General features: G+C 34.0%; 1 protein-coding gene across 4 annotated transcripts in view; it reads right to left on the bottom strand.

Annotated features, from left to right (window-relative positions):
- The window catches only part of STK3 (serine/threonine kinase 3), a 275,022-nt gene that overhangs the window by 195,777 nt on the left and 61,555 nt on the right, over nucleotides 1–17,690 (bottom strand). For all 4 annotated transcript variants that reach the window (XM_039853759.1, XM_039853757.1, XM_039853758.1 and 1 more), the window contains 2 exons: nucleotides 7,646–7,810; nucleotides 6,989–7,156 (listed from right to left, as the gene is read on the bottom strand). In XM_039853759.1, the coding sequence (XP_039709693.1) occupies nucleotides 6,989–7,156; nucleotides 7,646–7,810 (333 nt within the window). The remainder of the gene's footprint in view (nucleotides 1–6,988; nucleotides 7,157–7,645; nucleotides 7,811–17,690) is intronic.

Below are 17,690 nucleotides of genomic sequence, written 5' to 3'. Positions count from 1 at the left end.
ATGATTCCACTTACATGAGGTGCTTAGAACAGTCAAATTCATAGAGACATAAAGTAGAATATGGCTATGAGGTACTAGGTTTGGAGATAATGGAGAGTTATTATCTAACAGGTGGACAGTTTCAGTTTGGAATGATAAAAATTTCTGGAAATGGCTGAAGTGATGGTTGTTCAACAATGTGAATATACTTAATGCCATTGAACTGTGTATTTAAAAATGGTTAAAATGGCAAATGTTATGTATATTTTACCTCAATTAAAAAAAAGTGACAACAGAAAGAATATAGGTCCTGAAATTAGTCATTATTAATCTTAAACTGTATATAATTTGAAAGAAGAAAACAGATTATTGAGTTGAATGGTAACCCACAAATGATATGTCCACATCCGAATCTCTGGAACATCTAATTGTGGCCTCATCTGAAAAAACAAAAGGATCTTTGCAGATGTAATTAAGGATCTTGAAAGGAGATCATCCTGGATTACCCAAGTGGGCCTTAAATCCAATGACATATGTCCTTTTTATAAAGGTAAAGGCAGTCAAATACATGGTGACTGAAGAAAATTTAACTTTGGGTGGTGAACACACAATGCAATATATATATGACATATTATTGAACTGTACACTTGAAACCTATATAATTTTATTAACTAATATCACCCTAATAAATTTCATTTAAAAAAAGAGAAAAGCAGAAATTCTGAGACAGACAAAAGAAAAACACAGACACACAGAGAGAAGGTAATATGCAGATGCAGGCAGAGACAGAATTGATGCAGCTACAATCCAAGAATGCCAAGGATTGCCAGCAGCCACCACAAGCTGAAAGAGGCAAAAAATGGATTCTCTTTTAGAGCTCTTGAAGAAAGTGCAGTCTTGTCAACACCTTGATTTTGTACTTTGGCCTCCAGAATTGTGAGAGAATCAATTTCCATTGTTTTAAGCCACCAATTTTGTGGCAACCATTAGGACAGCCCTAGAAACTATCATGAGGGGTAAAAAGATAAAATAAAAAGAAAGTGGATCTCATAATTATGGAACATATCATTCATATCAAAATTTAACTGAAAAGCAAGAGAAGAAGGAGAGACCTGGGCTCTGCAACTGAGTCGCAGTCCCTGGCCACACTATGTCCATGAGCATGAGTGCCAAGGGTCAAGTGCTGAAGCAGCTCTATCCTGGGTGGGACAGAAGTGTAGTTTGCTCCTGGCCCAGTGTCTTGGGAATCTGGCACAGCACTCCAACAGGGGCACCAAGATGTCAGACCACAGGAAAAGGCTGCCCCCCGCTATCGTAGGCTTTAAAAGGTCTTCATCCAGGACCTTCCAATTGGTAAATTTTAATTCTATAAATAAGACCCCATATTCCTTCATCCATTCCCAGATGAAACAAAGATACTTGTTCTCTGTTCCCAACATGTTAAATGCTTGTGAGAAATCTTCCAAGAGGCAGTATCATGCATACACACTAGACAGCCCAGGTGTCTACCCAGCCATATACAGTAGGGACTGGGAGATGGAAGATGTGTAAGTGTGCTGGGTGTCATTCTACTCACTCCCACCCCCTACCCAAGCCCACTTTCCAAGAATTTTATTATTAATTGGGCAAGAAGGAAATTATGGATTTTTTTAATGAAAAAATGGTTAACTCAGTTTTCACTTCTTAGACATAGATGTAACTACCTTTTTTGTATGTCTACTTTTTTTTTTTAATCATATTGGATTGGGAGTATACCTAGTATATTGGAAGGTACACCATGTGATTGGCAATGGAAGAGAGCTACTGTGTTTTATTATTCAATATGCACTATAAATAAAGAGTACTTTTTTGCTAAAGCCTGTTTTTACCTTGCATGTAATAGAGCATTTATTTCACTTATTAAAATGCAGTGTTTCTCAAAAAAAAAAAGTGGGAGAGGCTAGTTGGAAAAAATAGCAAGGTTGAAAAGGTTCTTCAGAAAAAAAAAAAAGATAACATCATTTTCAAAAGCATACTTCATCAAAAATAACTTTGCCATGCTGAAAATATCTACAGGGTTCCTTTCTTCACAAGTGGTGTGTGGACATATTATACAGAGAAACAGAGAGAGACCTACTTTCAGTCTAAAATAACTCCACATTTAAACAGAAACTGTCATGCTGCATATAGGCTGTATTTCCAGAAAATTGCCATTTAAATGCCTTCAATTGTCTCCGCAAGTCACAATTCAACATAAATCTTCCTAAAATATACTATATATTTGTGCTTATTTTTAAAAGGTAATAAGCATTCAAATTATATTGTGTAAAAGTTCTTAGTTTGATTTTATTTTCTTTCCTTCAGTAGATGTCAAGATCTCAGCAGTCTCTTTGCCTGCTGTCCTTCGTCTGACCCAAATAGTTCTATCCTTACCCCTGTCACTATGCTGAGTAACCAGTAACCAAACACAAAAGCTTGTAAAACGAAACAAAACAAAACAAAAGCAAAACTGTTTTAAGAATCGATAGGGTCTTCTTAGTGATGTCTAAAGAATAAAATGCCTGGGTTTGGTGGAGGGATACAGTAATAGACATTTAGGGAAATGATACTAGTCACTCATTTCCTGATTTTTTTTTTTTGTAATTACATTTCCTAAAGAGCTGAGAAGACTGATCTCTACAGATATATGTGCTAACTGAATTTAAAATTAAATTTTTTTAACCTTTCATTTATTTAACTGACCAAAGTTAATTCAGTGGCTTCATATTTAACTTTTTAAAATAAACTTGGTTTTGATAAAGTTTGTTTCACTTAACATTTTGAGCAGATTTACTTCCATTTGCCATTACCCATTAATTTTAATATAATAGCTGGATATAAATTTATAAGCACATTTTCATACCTCTGTTTACAAAGCTTTACACATTTTAATGAGTACTTCATCACTGTCCTTTACTACACAGATAATTATTACTATCAACCACAATAAAGCTTTGGTTTGCATATACTAGAAGTGTCTCTTAAAAAAAAGGAGTTATATCAAAACTAACAAATTTAAGTTCATCCCTTGCCATCAAATAAATTCATGTTTTTAACAGCTCTTTTTTTAATTAGGAAATTCCTCCTTGAATGTCTGTATTCTAAATACCTCTTCAAAAAACGTGGTATGTCTGAGAAAATGACTAGGAAACCAACTCCTAGTTCACTCAGTCTAGAAGTCAGCATCACTGTTCTGGAGTTGTTCCTATTTATATGCCATCTAGAGAGCAGGCATAGTGCAAACAGGTACAGTCTTGGGAGAATGGCCAAAGAGAAGTTCAGAAAAACTGGGCAAAATCCTTACTCTAATCAGGCAATATAAACAATGGCTGGACACCACCCTACCTCTCTAAGATGTGGAGGCTAAAGAAGCTGGCCTACCACATCCAAACTTAGTCTCCTGTTCTAGATAGCCATCTATATGCAATAAATTGTATAATATCCTTTACTTACATGTTAAAAACTAGCTCTCTTTGTCTCTATCTGTTGTAGTATTCTTTTCATTAATCGCATCTTCATTCCACCATGACAACTGAGGTAACCATTGGTTACCTCGAAAGTTAAGATTGCTACCAAAATATAGGTAGGAAACAAAACACAAAAAATTAAATCTGTCTATATTACCCGCCACCCAGGAACAAACTTAGAAGGTTCATATTTTAAATTAATAATTATAATGATGATGATATATGGTTTGTAGATTTCTTTTTGGTAGCCACTCCTCCATTTGCATATAGTTGAGATATACAGTTGACCCTTGAACAATGGAGGTTTGAACTGTGTGAGTTCACTTATATATAAGCAGATTTTTTTCAATAAACAAAATATATTTTCTGTCTCTTATGATTTTCTTAACACTTTCTTTCCTCTACTTTATTGTAAGAATACAGTATGTAATACATATAACATTAAAAAAAATGTGTCAAGCAACTGTTTGTTATCAGTAAGGCTTCCAGGCAATAGCAGGCTATTAGTAGCTAAGTTTTGGGGGAGTCACAGATTTTCAATCTCTTAGGGATCGGCACTGCTAACTCCCACACTGTTCAAGGGTCAACTGTAAACACAGAAGATATTTCTTTGGTATCTAGGCAAGAACACAGACTAACTTGAGTTCATATCTTAGTGCTACCACTTAGAAGTTGTGTCATCTCAATAGCATAATCCTTTACTAATTATTTCTTCCAATCCACTCATTACAATGAAATTAAATACTTATTTCACAGAGTTGTTAAAGAAAATTTAATTAAAAAAGAAAGCTTCGATATTTCATTCAGTAATCAGAGTTTCATATCCTATCAGCTTTCCCATATCTTAACTTCAACTTTATCTGCTCTCTAACCTCACTGAAAAGACAGATATTCTGAATTAACTGATTTGAGGTAGGACTCGGGTACCAGAAATTTTAAAAAACTCCCCAGGTGATTACTACACAGCAAAAGTGGAGAATACTGTCTAGCTCCTTGGTCTCTCCATTTCCATATACTCTCTCTTGTCTTTCCAAACTATACCTCATTGGTAACCATCTGAACTATTCTCTCAACAGCAGCTTTAATGGCCTATAGCCTTATATCCTTCTAAAATACTCAATCATTAAAACCCAAACCTGGGATCAAGGCCATAATGCACTCCATTTCACTGCTGAACACTGCTAGAGGAAAGCTTAAAAGCTAGGATTGATAATACCACAATTTCTCATTTTCCATCTTTGCTAGGTCTTCAGCAATCTTTTTTCTCCCTTGGACAGCTTTCTTTTATTTTCCCACCCCACCCCACTCCCACCAAACTATTCAAACCCTGAAGAAGCAGTAAAGATTAATTTTACTAACATCTTTTTAATATTCTTTGTGACAAAATGGGAAATACACATAAAACATTTGCCCTCTATACAGAACAATGATTATCTCACAGAAAAGCACTTGCATGATAAACTGCAAGCTAAATAAACTGTATCTCTTTTTTTCAAAGAACATCAATTTTACCTGAAAGAATTAACTGACAGAAAAACCATGTTATTTGGTTTTGGGTATTTGACATTTTCTCAAAAATGAACCAAGTGAATCTATCATTTCGAGGAAAACTATAGTATTTGTTGACAATGATAAAATCTGAGCTTTCAAGTGAAGATTTAAATTTTCGAAAGTCTGTATCTGCCACATGATCTTGATAGTTTCCCAATACTTATAGTTCATATTCTAATTTGTAAGGTAGTGCACAAATATAAGCAAAGTTAAATAATAATAACAACTTAAATAGCAACTTAAAACCAGAGTGAGTCTGGAAATGCACAAGGCAACACTTGATAAACTGTCCGTTGATAAACTGTCCAAGGAACCACAAGGTCAAGAACTGCCCACACGAGCTGTGCAGGGAGAGACCCAGTTAGGCAATGGCTACCAGGGAAGGCTCTATCTAGGAATAAAAACTGAATTCAGACTTCATAAACAGGTAGAATTTAGACTGGCAGAAAAAGTGGGCAAGGTATCTGAGAAAGACAGACAGATAGATAGATAAGATTTTAAAGAGAAATACTACCTTCAAGTATATTTCTACTATTTCATATGTGTTAATTCAAACCATCGAGTGATATTTTAAGATCCTGGAAGGCAGGGGCCACATATTACAATTATTTGCTATCTGCTTGAGAGACTATCCGGACGGAAAAGTAAGTAAGAAGCAGACAGTAATAATCTAAGTCCTGGGTTAAATCCCAGCTCTGGCTCTTAGCTAGGCTGCCTTGAATAATTTAGTTTACCTCACTAAGTCAAACTCAAATACACCTAGTTTGAGGATTACCCTGAAAACATTCTAACTAAAAGTACCAAAGATAACTAATAATCATAGAAGAAATGAGAATCTGTGTTGCTGCTTTTATGCTGACCTTGTTATTTTTCATGTTATTTTTCAAACGTTATTTTTAATATTTTCACTATAACAAAAGGAATTTACATGTACAAAGAAGATGATACATATTCTATAAAACTGTACTACTCAAAGAATTCTCTTTAAAGTGGCGAGCAGATTTTTTAATATTTTCAATATAGTACAGTTACCTATATTATTGAATTCAATCCACAACAGCATTGTAATTATCAGAAATAATTCCATTTTATTCTTCTCCAGATATTCTGAAGTACTACATTATCTTCCCTCCCATCTATTTACTTCGTATATTTCTCCAGTCACCCTGATACCATCTTCACTCCCTGCCCTTCTCCTCCCCTCCCCTCTCCTCCCTCTCTCTTCCTATATCCTTTCTTCTTGAGGTGACTATAGCCACTAGAGGGCAATAAGTTTACAAAGATAAATATACTTATCTATACTGAGTTGAGATTCTCATACAAATAAACCTAAAAATTCTATCCTTACAAATCCTAAAGTACAGGCAATTAGATTTCAATATGTAAGGTATAGCCTTCAAATTCTAAATTTATCCTTAAAAAGGAGTTCATAGAAGTATATAATAATGTTCAAAAAAGGAATTCCATTTTCTCACCAACTGAAGAAATAAAATTAATTTGCTTACAAGTACAGAGTAATATTAGAAATCAGGATTTTAAAAAATATTAGCCACAGATGAGAGAAGAAAAAAGGAAGAAACAAAAACACAGAAAGGTAGAATTTGCAGGGTGGGCAGAAAGAAAGAATTGATTCCTTCTAACACCTCCACTGCCACATTGAGAAAATGATGAATTGAAGAATAGAGTGGACTTACCAACCCTTTCTTCTACTGAAAAGCAAGAAAAAATTTTGCAGGTATATTTTGGGGGAAATAAAACAGTAACTGTAAAGAGAAATATAGCTTTCATTTCTTTTCTCACAATTAAGGATGGAGGTGGGAGTAAAGTTAACAGTCACTAATCTTGGACAGATAATTTTACTAGTTTTGCACAGAAGCCAACTTCAAGCGAACTTATATACTTTACATTTACTTACATTGACACTACAAAACTGCAACACTTATCAACATTTTTAGCAAACCATCATTTCTTACCCTCATTGGATGTATGTCAGCATAAGGAGGTTTTCCTTCAGCCATCTCTATGGAAGTAATGCCAAGGGACCAGATGTCAGCCACACAGTTATATCCTATTTCTTGAATTACCTCAGGAGCCATCCAAAATGGGGTTCCTATCACAGTATTGCGTTTTGCCATTGTATCCTGCAAAAACATTACACTGACAAAATAAATACAACTACAAAAACACTAAGGAATTTGTCAATATATTCTTTAAACTAAATACTACAGATTACATTTAAATTGAATATTTTCCTAAAATATCAACTAGTTATGACATGACAAATTTAGGAATTTTTAATTCTGAAATAATCAAGCATCCACAAGTAACTTAACTCTACTACCATCATTAAAGACAGTACCATAACAATGGAAGCTACAAAAATGGACCAAGGTAGCTCTTTTTCAGACATTTAAGCATTTAAATGACAACATATACTTTCACATTTATTCAATGTCTCTTAATTTGTAAATAAAAGTAATAAATAATAAATTGTGGCCCTATCTCCCCAAGAAGAATGAAATTATGCATTTCTTGCCACAGCCCCCCCAAAAAGTTATTAAAGTTTAAAAAACATCACAATCAAACCTGGGCACAGAAGCCAAAAGTATTTGCAAAATTACTATACTTACCGTTAACTGACCAGCCACACCAAAATCTGCCAATTTTGCATGTCCTTCTGTATTGAGGAGAATATTTCCAGCTTTTATATCTCTGTGTATTTTTCTCATAAAGTGTAAATATTCTAGTCCTTTCAAAGTAGATTTAAGAATAGTTGCAATTTCGTCTTCTGTTAACTGGAAAGAAATATTTTAAAAATTACAATGAAATACCAAATTAGATAAACTCTTAAAAGAGAGTACTGGTAACAAGCACTTCTTTCTGATGACCATCAAACCTCTAGGAAAAGGCTAAAAGGTAAAGAACTGAGAACCTCTTTTTCCCCATAAATATTCTTTGCCACTCATTACACACTTTACTCATGAAATAAAATTTCATCATTAAATTTCTCCTTTCTTCAAATTATAAATGTCATTCTTAAAGCACGTAACATATGCCAAGAGTCAACATCACCCTAAGAAATCACTGTTTTCCACATCTTCTAACGCCGAGGTACTAATATCACAGTTATCTGTCCCAAAAAAATAAATTCACACTCTTCCTTGTAATGGCCTCCCATTCTTGATGAAAATAAAAACCAAAGGTTGTACATAAAGCATCAAGCACTAATAATGACCTGCTTCCAGCCAGGTCATTCCTCACCTACCCAAGCTGTGGATTTTTGACCCTAATAATGGGAACTGAAAAATGAAAATGTCAGAGAAGTACTAGGAAAACAGAAACACAAACAAAGAAAGTTACTGCAAAGAGGTTGAGTAACATCCTTCTTTTCACACACAAGAGAGATAGAACCAAGATGTGATTCCTGTCTGATCATAATTTCTGCTTTTAATTATGCATATACTACTGCTATGCTATACTGCCACTCTTGACAAAGTTTGTTCATATGCAACATACTAAAGCCACTATTTTTTAAAAAACATCCTCTTAGTTTTTAAACACATCCAAGTGATATCAAAAGCTCAAAATAAGAGCGCCTGCTTCTCACTACAAGCACAACTGGCAAATATAACCAAAGAAATAAGTTGAGAGAAGAGGGAAAAATCTCAATTTACACAAAGACAGAGAACGCTGCTCTATATGAGGGGAGAAAAAAAAGGGAAAAAAAGAGTTCAAATGCCCAAAAGCAGATAACAGAAAGACATAGTGGAAATTAAAAAGATAAAAATATAAAGACTATGTAGAATGTGAAAATAACTACTAGAAAAAGCTTCCACTGCCACTAACCCCACAGTGATCATGTTTCATTCAGAACAACTCAAAGGACAACTGGATATTCATATGCAAAAAAAAATTAAGTTAGTCTCCTACCTCACACCATATATAAATATTTACTCGAAACAGATCCACAACTTATAAATATAAATTAAGACCATAAAACTCTTAGAAAAAAACATAAAAGTAAATCTTCATGATCTCAGTTTTGGCAATGGATCAACAGATATGACATCAAAAGTATAAGCAACAGTGTGAAAACTGATAAACTGGATTTCATCAAAATTTTAAATTTTTGTGCATTAAAGAACATTATTAAGAAAAGGAAATCACAACTTACAGAATAGGAGAAAATATTTGCAAATCTTACATCTGATAAGGGTCTAGTACCTAGAACATATAAATAACTCTTCCAACTCGACAACAAAAAGAGAAAAGAACTCAATTTAAACACAAGCAAAAGACTTGAATAGACATTTCTCCAAAAAAGATAGACAAATGGACACACATGAAAAGACAGATGTTCAACATCATCATCATTTTTCATTAGGAAATGTAAATCAAAACTCTAAAATGGTACACCACTTTATATCCACCAGGACGGCTATAATCAAAAAACTAGAAAACAACCATGTTAGCAAAGTGAAGAAATTAAAACTCTCATATATTGCTAGTGGGAATACAAAATGGTGCAGCTGCTATGAAGAACAATATTTAGTTCCTCAAACCATTGAAAAAAAGAAAAAAGTTAAACAAAGAATTACCATTTGACCCAGCAATTCTATTTCTAAATACATAACTAAAGGAATTTAAAACTGGTACTCAAACAAATCTATGTACATGAATGTTCATAGCAGTACTATTCACAATGGCCAAAAGGTTGAAACAACCAAAATGTATATCAACAGATGAATGGCTAAACAAATTACAATACATACATATAGTGGAATACTATTCAGCCACAAAGAAGGAATAAAGTACTAACATGTGCTACAATGTGAATGGACCTCAAAAACATTATGCTAAGTGAAAGAAGCAAGCCATAAAAGGGCATGTATTGTATGATTCTATTTATATGAAATAGTCAGAATAAGTACACAGAGAGAAAAAACAGAGTGGTGATTGCCAGGGGCTGCGGAAATGGGAAGCAACTGCTTAAAAGATATGAGGTGATGAAAATATTTGGAACTAGACAGAGGTGGTGATTACACAACATTGTAAATAAACTCATACCGCTGAATTGTTAAGTTTTAAATGGTTCATTTTATGTTATATGATTTCACCTCAATTCTTAAAAAGCCCTGACCATGTTAAAATTCCTAAGCAAACTGGAAGATGGTTTACATTTTTGTGTAACATCAATATATAATGTCACAAATGTATTGTACATGTCTCTTTGTATGCACTAATCTTGAAAAAATGTGTTGACTTTGGATAAATTTGCTTCCTTCAAAAGGCAGGAAGGGGGAAGGGAAGAAGGAAAGGAGGAAGAAAGCAAACAAACAACCTGGACCTCTTTCCCCTAACCCTTTCCAAATTAAAAGACCCTAAGACTATTGTAAGCCATCTCTCAATTATACATTCCTCAGTGATAATCTAAGAATCTTACTTACTTGATAAATTTACTCTAGTGCAAGATATCTGATCCAGAATGCCACTTACCCATTTAATAAATATTTATCAAGCACCAAATACATGCCAGGAATTACAGCAGTTGCTGGAGAATTACAGTAGTGAATAAAATGAGAAGTGTCTTTGCTCTCAAGGAGCTTATACTCTATAGGGGAAGGGATAATTTGAAAATTTGATAGAAAACAGTATAATACAAGAAAATGTCTGGTAACTGCTATGAGGACAATAAAATAGAAAGCTACTGATAGAGAATGACTGAGAATGGCTTGTTAGGGCAGATATCAAAAAAAGCCTGAGAGACATTTTTGCTGAGGTCTAAATGTCATGAGGGATCCAACCATGTGACTGGTTATCTGGAAACAGGACATTCCACACAAAAGAAACAGATGATAAAAAACACCATGATTCAAGAAAAAGCCTCCCACATCTGTGGTCAAGAAAGAAGGCTGAAGTTTAGTGAGTAAGGAAGAGACTAGTCCTAAATGAGATCTGAGAGACAGGCAAGGGCCAGATCATATAAGACTTTACAAAAGGCATGGATAAGGAGTCTAGATACTTCGGAAATTCTCTACCTTGTACCAGATGGTCTGATTTGACGGTGCACAGAAAGCAAGCACTATGCTCTAAAGCTGTACTGTCCAATACAGTAGCTCCAAGCATCTGAAACATGGCTAGCCCAAATTGAGATACGCTATAAATATAAAATATACACCAGAGTTTAATTCTTAGTACCAAAAAGAGAATGTAAGATACCTCAATAATTTTTATATTGATTACACTTTTAAATGATATTTATATGTACCAGTTAATTTTAAAATTTGTTAATGTTTAACATATTTGATAGTAATAAACTACTGTTATTAGATATATATTTTAAAAATTTAATTAAATCTTTTAAAATGTTGTTATTAGGAAATTTAATTATATGTGTGGCTCATTCCATGTTTCTATTGGACAGCACTGCACTAAGAAAAGGGTCTATAAGAGCAAGGATCTTTGTTTTGTTCAAATGTATCTGCAATGGTTGGAACCATGCCGGGCATACAGTTAGCACTCCATAAAGAATGAATGAATGGATACAGCTTGTAGTTAAGAAGAGAAAGAAGATACCACATCTGATGTTCCCAATCTTTCTAAATTAATGGTTTGCAGCCAAGGAGGAGAAGGGAGGTAGGAGTGTTGTTAAGGACTACCATACTGCACCACTGTAGAAGGTGTGCAAGGTTGTGAAAATATCACATAAGCCTTGGTTTTCTCTTCTCTCCCCATCTCCCACATCTAGTGTAAAGATTAAAGAGTTTGGGGGCATTACAACAGTAGAACCAGTCCTTAAAATTGAGTAATGTTTAATTATTTCAGTGCTGACCTTTTCAGTTACCTAGACTTCAATTTTTATCCTCTTAACATTCCACTATTTCCAACCAATAAGTCACCAATTCTTCATTAACTCTTTGACTTGTTATCTCTGCTCCTGTACCCCATATTTCAGAGCTATCTAGAGAAAGTTCAGAATTAAATAGACCCACTATATTTCAAGGTTTTAGGATGTGTCTGATTTCAATGCTGTAAAGCATATGCCACTGGACAAATCCACGGTGAGACTAAAGGAAGATTCACCAAAGACAGTATACTGATTCATGAACTCTCTGGCTTTGCGAGATGATTTCAAAGGTTCATGCCAACTCTGATTCTATTGTATATTAACAAAAGATCTCCATAGTCTTTACTTAACAACTAAATAAATTCACATTAATGTGGACATCGATTTTTATTCTTTCTTCAAATACCTCCCTCACTGGCTCTCTCATACAGAGTCTGTTGAAGGTGCTGGATATACCGTGGTGAGGAAACTGACAGTCCCAGTCCTTACAAAGCTTACGAGAATACTTAAGGGCAGAGTCTGCATTTGGCCCTGAATTATTAAAGGTAGAGAGGGTATATCTGAGGCAAATGTGTAAAATTTATAAAGTCCCTCTTTCTTTATGCTCTTCTCTCTTTGTAACAAACCCCTCCCCTTACTTCAGGGGGTAACTTCATATCCTGCCCTAATCAAAAAATGATGCAATATCCAATCATTCATACTAATAAATGGACATGTTTTAACTTAAAATTATTTGTTACTGTATTATTTTAACAACTCATTTGAATATAAGCTTCAAACATGGTATCCGCATTTTAAGCCTTTTAACGTCAATTATGAAATGGAAGGTTTCTATCCCTCAATAAAATCATTTAAACAACAATAAACAAGTAAAGAAATATTTTCTACAACATAGATATATAATGTTGTCTTAAATTTTGTATTACTTTACAATTATAAAGGGTATTTTATGTGACTCTCACAACTCAATTAAGTAAACAGAAACATATTATCATCCCTTTTTATAGATGAGGAAACAAATTTAAAGAAATTCAGTGATCTGTCAAATGTCATACAACTGTTAAGTGTCAAACCCCACGTCTTCTGCCTCTGCCAGATGTCATGAATTTAAATGAATGAACTGGTTTCAATCTAAGAAAACAAGGAGTTGCAAGGCTTGTTCCAAGGGTGATATTCAAAATATTTGACAATCAGTTTGATGAGAACAGCCGACAGCCATAATATCAATCAATGAGAACAGCTATCACTGGTTAACAACACTAAGAATGGATATCAGCCATAAATAAGCAGTAAAACTGAATATCAGACAGAGTGCCTACTTCACCTCAGCATTCAAATTTATATCATTTTAAATTATGTGCCAGCCAAACAAAACAAGAATACCTGTTAATAAACTCTGCAAGTAAGCAGACTTATCTGGTCCAAAAAGTAACCTTAACCGAGAACATAATAGATAGCTTTAGGAGTATTATATTGAAAACAAATGCTTAGTCCCACTAAAGTAAACATATAGATCAATGATTTAAACATTTTAAAAATATTTAAATAAAAATAGAAGAAAATCAAAGTACTGAATCAGTAGGTAGAATGAATAGTTTCTGATCAAAAAAACAAACAAACAAACAATGGTCTCAAGCGCAAAAGCCTGCTGGGGCAAATCCCATTCAGTGGGGCCAGCCCCACATAGCTACTCATACCCTGTGGACACAGCCAATTCCAACAGTTGGTAAGTCTGAACATTAATCCCATCCACTGACACCAATAAAGACTTAGCTACAATAGAAGTTCACATACAACCCACACAAAGATCACATCCAGAGCTCCTGGCATGGGAGATTAGGGTGAGTGTGCCACTAGGCCACACAGGATACCTTTTACATAAAGCCATCTGACCAAGGCTGAGAAATGAAACAAATCTTCCTACAGAAACGAACATAAGACAGGCTAATAAAATGAGAAAACAAAGAAACATGCAACAAATGAAATAACAGGAGAAAACTAAATGAAATGGAGACAAGCAAACTCCATTTGAGACAGAGTTCAAAATACTGGTTATAAGGATACTCAATGAACTTATGGAGAGGATGATGAGCTCAATGAGAACCTCAACAGAGAGACAGTAAGCATAAAAAAAAAAAAAAAAAAAAAAAGGACATAGAAACCATAAAAAAGAACCAGACAGAAATGAAGAATAAAATAACTGAACTGAAGAATACACAAGAAGGATTCAACAGTAGACTGGATGAAGCAAAAGACTGATCAGCGAACTGAAAAACAAGGTAGGAGAAAACACTCAATCAGACCAGCAAAAAGAAAAAAGAATTTATAAAAATGAAAGATAGATTAGAAAGAAAGAGACCTCTGGGACAACATGAAGTGTAACAATATCCACATCATAGGAGTACCAGATGGAAAAGAGCGAAAGCAAAAGGCTGAGAATCTATTTGAAGAAATAATAACAGAAAACTTCCCTAACTTGGCAAAGGAATTAGACATACAAGTCCAGGAAGCACAAAGAGCCCCAAACAAGAGGAATTCAAATAGATCTATACCAAGACACATCATAATTAAAATGCCAAAGATCAAAGTCAAAGAGAGAATCTTAAAAGCAGCAAGAGAAAGGCAGCTAATTACTTACAAGGGCAATGTCTGCTGATTTTCAACAGAAACTTCGTAGGCAGAAGGGACTATCAAGAAATATTCAAAGTTAAGAAAAACAAGAATCTATGACTACAAATACTCTACCCAGCAAGGCTTTCATTTAAAATGGAAGGTGAGATAAAGAGCTTTTCAGACAGGAAAAGCTTAACGAATTCATCACCAAAAAATCAGTATTACAAGAAATGTTACAGGGACTTCTGTAAAAAAAAAAACCAAACAAACAAACAAAAAAAACTAGGGTGGGGAGAACAAATAAATACAAGTAATAAAATGACAATAACTACATATCTATCAATAATCACTTTAAATGTAAATGGATTAAATGCTCCAATCAAGAAACACAGAGGAGCCAAGTGGATAAGAAAACAAGACCCATGCTTATATATGCTGTCTACAAGAGACTAACTTCAGATCAAATGACACTCACAGACTGAAAATAAAAGGATGAAAAAAGATATTTCATGCAAGTGGGAATGAAAAAGAAGCCAGGGTAGCAATACTTATATCAGACAAAACAGACTTTAAAACAAAGGCTATAAGAAGAGACAAAGAAGGGCATTCATTACATAATTATAAAGGGATCAATACACTAAGAGGACATAACTCTAGTAAACATACACACCCCACACAGGAGTACCTACATACATAAGGCAATTATTGACTGATATGAAAGGAGAGATCAACAGTAATTAACTCATAGTAGAGTACTTTTAACACCCCACTGACACCATTGGACAGATCTTCCAGACAGAAATCAACAAAGAAACGATAGGACTAAAAGACACACTAGAGACCAGATGGATTTAATAGATATTCTCAGAGCATTCAATCCAAAGCAGCAAATTATACATTCTTCTCAAGTGCACATGAAACATTTTCCATGATAGACCACATGTTAGGCCACAAAGAAATTATCAATAAATTTAAGAAGACTGAAATCATACCAGCCGTCTTCTCCAATTACAATGGTATAAAACTAGAAATCGACTACAAGAAAAAAACTGGAAAATACACAAACACATGGAGGTTAAATAATATGCTACCAAACAATGAATGGGTTAACAATGATATCAAGGAAGAAATCAGAAGATACCTAGAGACAAAGGAAAATGAAAACACAACAACTCAAAATCTATGGGAAAAAGCCCTAAGAAGGAAGTTCATAACAATACAGTCCTACCTCAAGAAACAAGAAAAAGCTCAAATAAACAATCTAACCTTAAAATTAAAAGAACTAGAAAAAGAACAGTAAACAAAGCCTAATATGAGTAGAAGGCAGGAAATACTAAAGGTCAAAGCAGAAATAAATGGAATAGTATCTAGAAAAACAATACAAAGAATTAGTGAAACCAAGAGCTAGTTCTTTGAAAGAATAAACAAAACTGATAAACCCTTAACCAGACTCATCATGGAAAAAAGAGAGAAGATTGAAGTGAATAGGATCAGACATAAAAGAGAAGAAATAACTACAGAACCCACAGAAATACAAAGGATCATAAGAAAATACTAGCAGCAATCATGAGCCAACAGGCTGGACAATCTGGAAGATATGGATTCATTCCTAGAAACATACAAACTCCCAACACTAAGTCAAGAAGAAACCAACAAAATAGAATCAGTAATCAAAAAAGTCCAAAAAAACGTAAGTCCTGGACCAGATGGTTTCTCAGGCAAATTTTACCAAATATCCAAAGAAGAATTAACACTTATCCTCAAACTATTCAAAAAAATTCAAGAAGAGGGAATGCTCCCTAATTCCTTTTATGAGGCCACCATTACCTTGATTCCAAAACCAGAGAAAGACATTATAAAAAACGAAAACTACAGGCCGATATCTCTTATGAACATTAATGTAAAACTCCTTGACAAAATATTAGCAAACCAAATTCAGCAATACATTAAAAATATATACCGTGATCAAGCTGGATTTATTCTGGGGATGCAAGGTTGGTACAATATCTGCAAATCAACTAATACTATGTTAACAAACTGAAAGATAAAAATCATATGATCATATCAATAGATGCAGAAAAGGCATTCGACAAAATCCAGCATCCATTTATGATAAAAACTCTCAGCAAAGTGGAAAGAGAAGGAACATACCTCGACATTATAAAGGCCATATATGACAAACCTATAGCTAACCTCAAACTCAAAGGAGAAAGGCTAAAAGTGTTTTCCATAAGATCAGCTACAAGACAAGGATGCCCCTCTCACCAATTCTGTTTAACATTATATTGGAAGTCCTATCCACAGCAATCAGACAAGAAAGAGAAGAAAAAGGTATCCAAATTGGAAAAGAAGAGGTAAAAATCATATTATTTTCAGATGACATGATATTATATATAAAGAACTCTAAAGAGTCCACCAAAAAAACTGTTAGAACTGATAATTAATTCAGTAAAGTAGCAGGATACAAAATATTCAGAAGTCAGTTGCATTCTTATACACCAATTAACTTTCATAAAGAGAAATTAAGAAAACAATCCCATTTACAATTGCATTAAAAACAATAAAATACGAAGAATCAAATTAACCAAGGAGGTAAAAGACCTGTTCTCAGAAAATTATAAGTCATTAGAAAAAGAAATTAAAGAAGACACAAATAAATGGAAGCATATACAGTGCCCATGGGTAGGAAGAATCAACATCATTAAAATGGCCATACTACCCAAAGCAATCTATAGATCCAGTGCAATCCCTATCAAAATATCAATGGCATTTTTAGAGAACTAGAACAAATAATCCTAAAATTTATATGGAGCCATAAAAGACCTCAAATAGCCACAGCAATCTTGAGAAAGAACAAAGTTAGAGGTATCACACTGTTATTAAATTATACAACAAGGCTACAGTAATCAAAACAGCATGGTACTGTCATAAAAACAGAAACACTGATCAATGGAACAGAATAGAGAACCCAGAAATAAACCCACGTCTATACACTCATTTAATATATGACAAAGGAGGCAAGAATTTACAATGGGGTAAAGACAGTCTCTTCAATAAATGGTACTGGGAAAATTGGACAGATATATGCAAAAAATGAAACTGGACCACCTTCTTACACCATATACAAGAATAGAATTGAAATGGATTAAAGACTTAAATATAAGACCCAAAACCATAAAACTTTTAGAAGAAAACATAGGCAGTAATGTCTCTGA

Source organism: Pteropus medius, unplaced genomic scaffold (genome assembly GCF_902729225.1).
Source record: "Pteropus medius unplaced genomic scaffold, Ma_sr-lr_union100, whole genome shotgun sequence".
NCBI lineage: Eukaryota > Metazoa > Chordata > Mammalia > Chiroptera > Pteropodidae > Pteropus > Pteropus medius.
The sequence above is the reverse complement of the archived record's forward strand: the minus strand, read 5'-3'. Positions and strand labels throughout refer to the sequence as shown.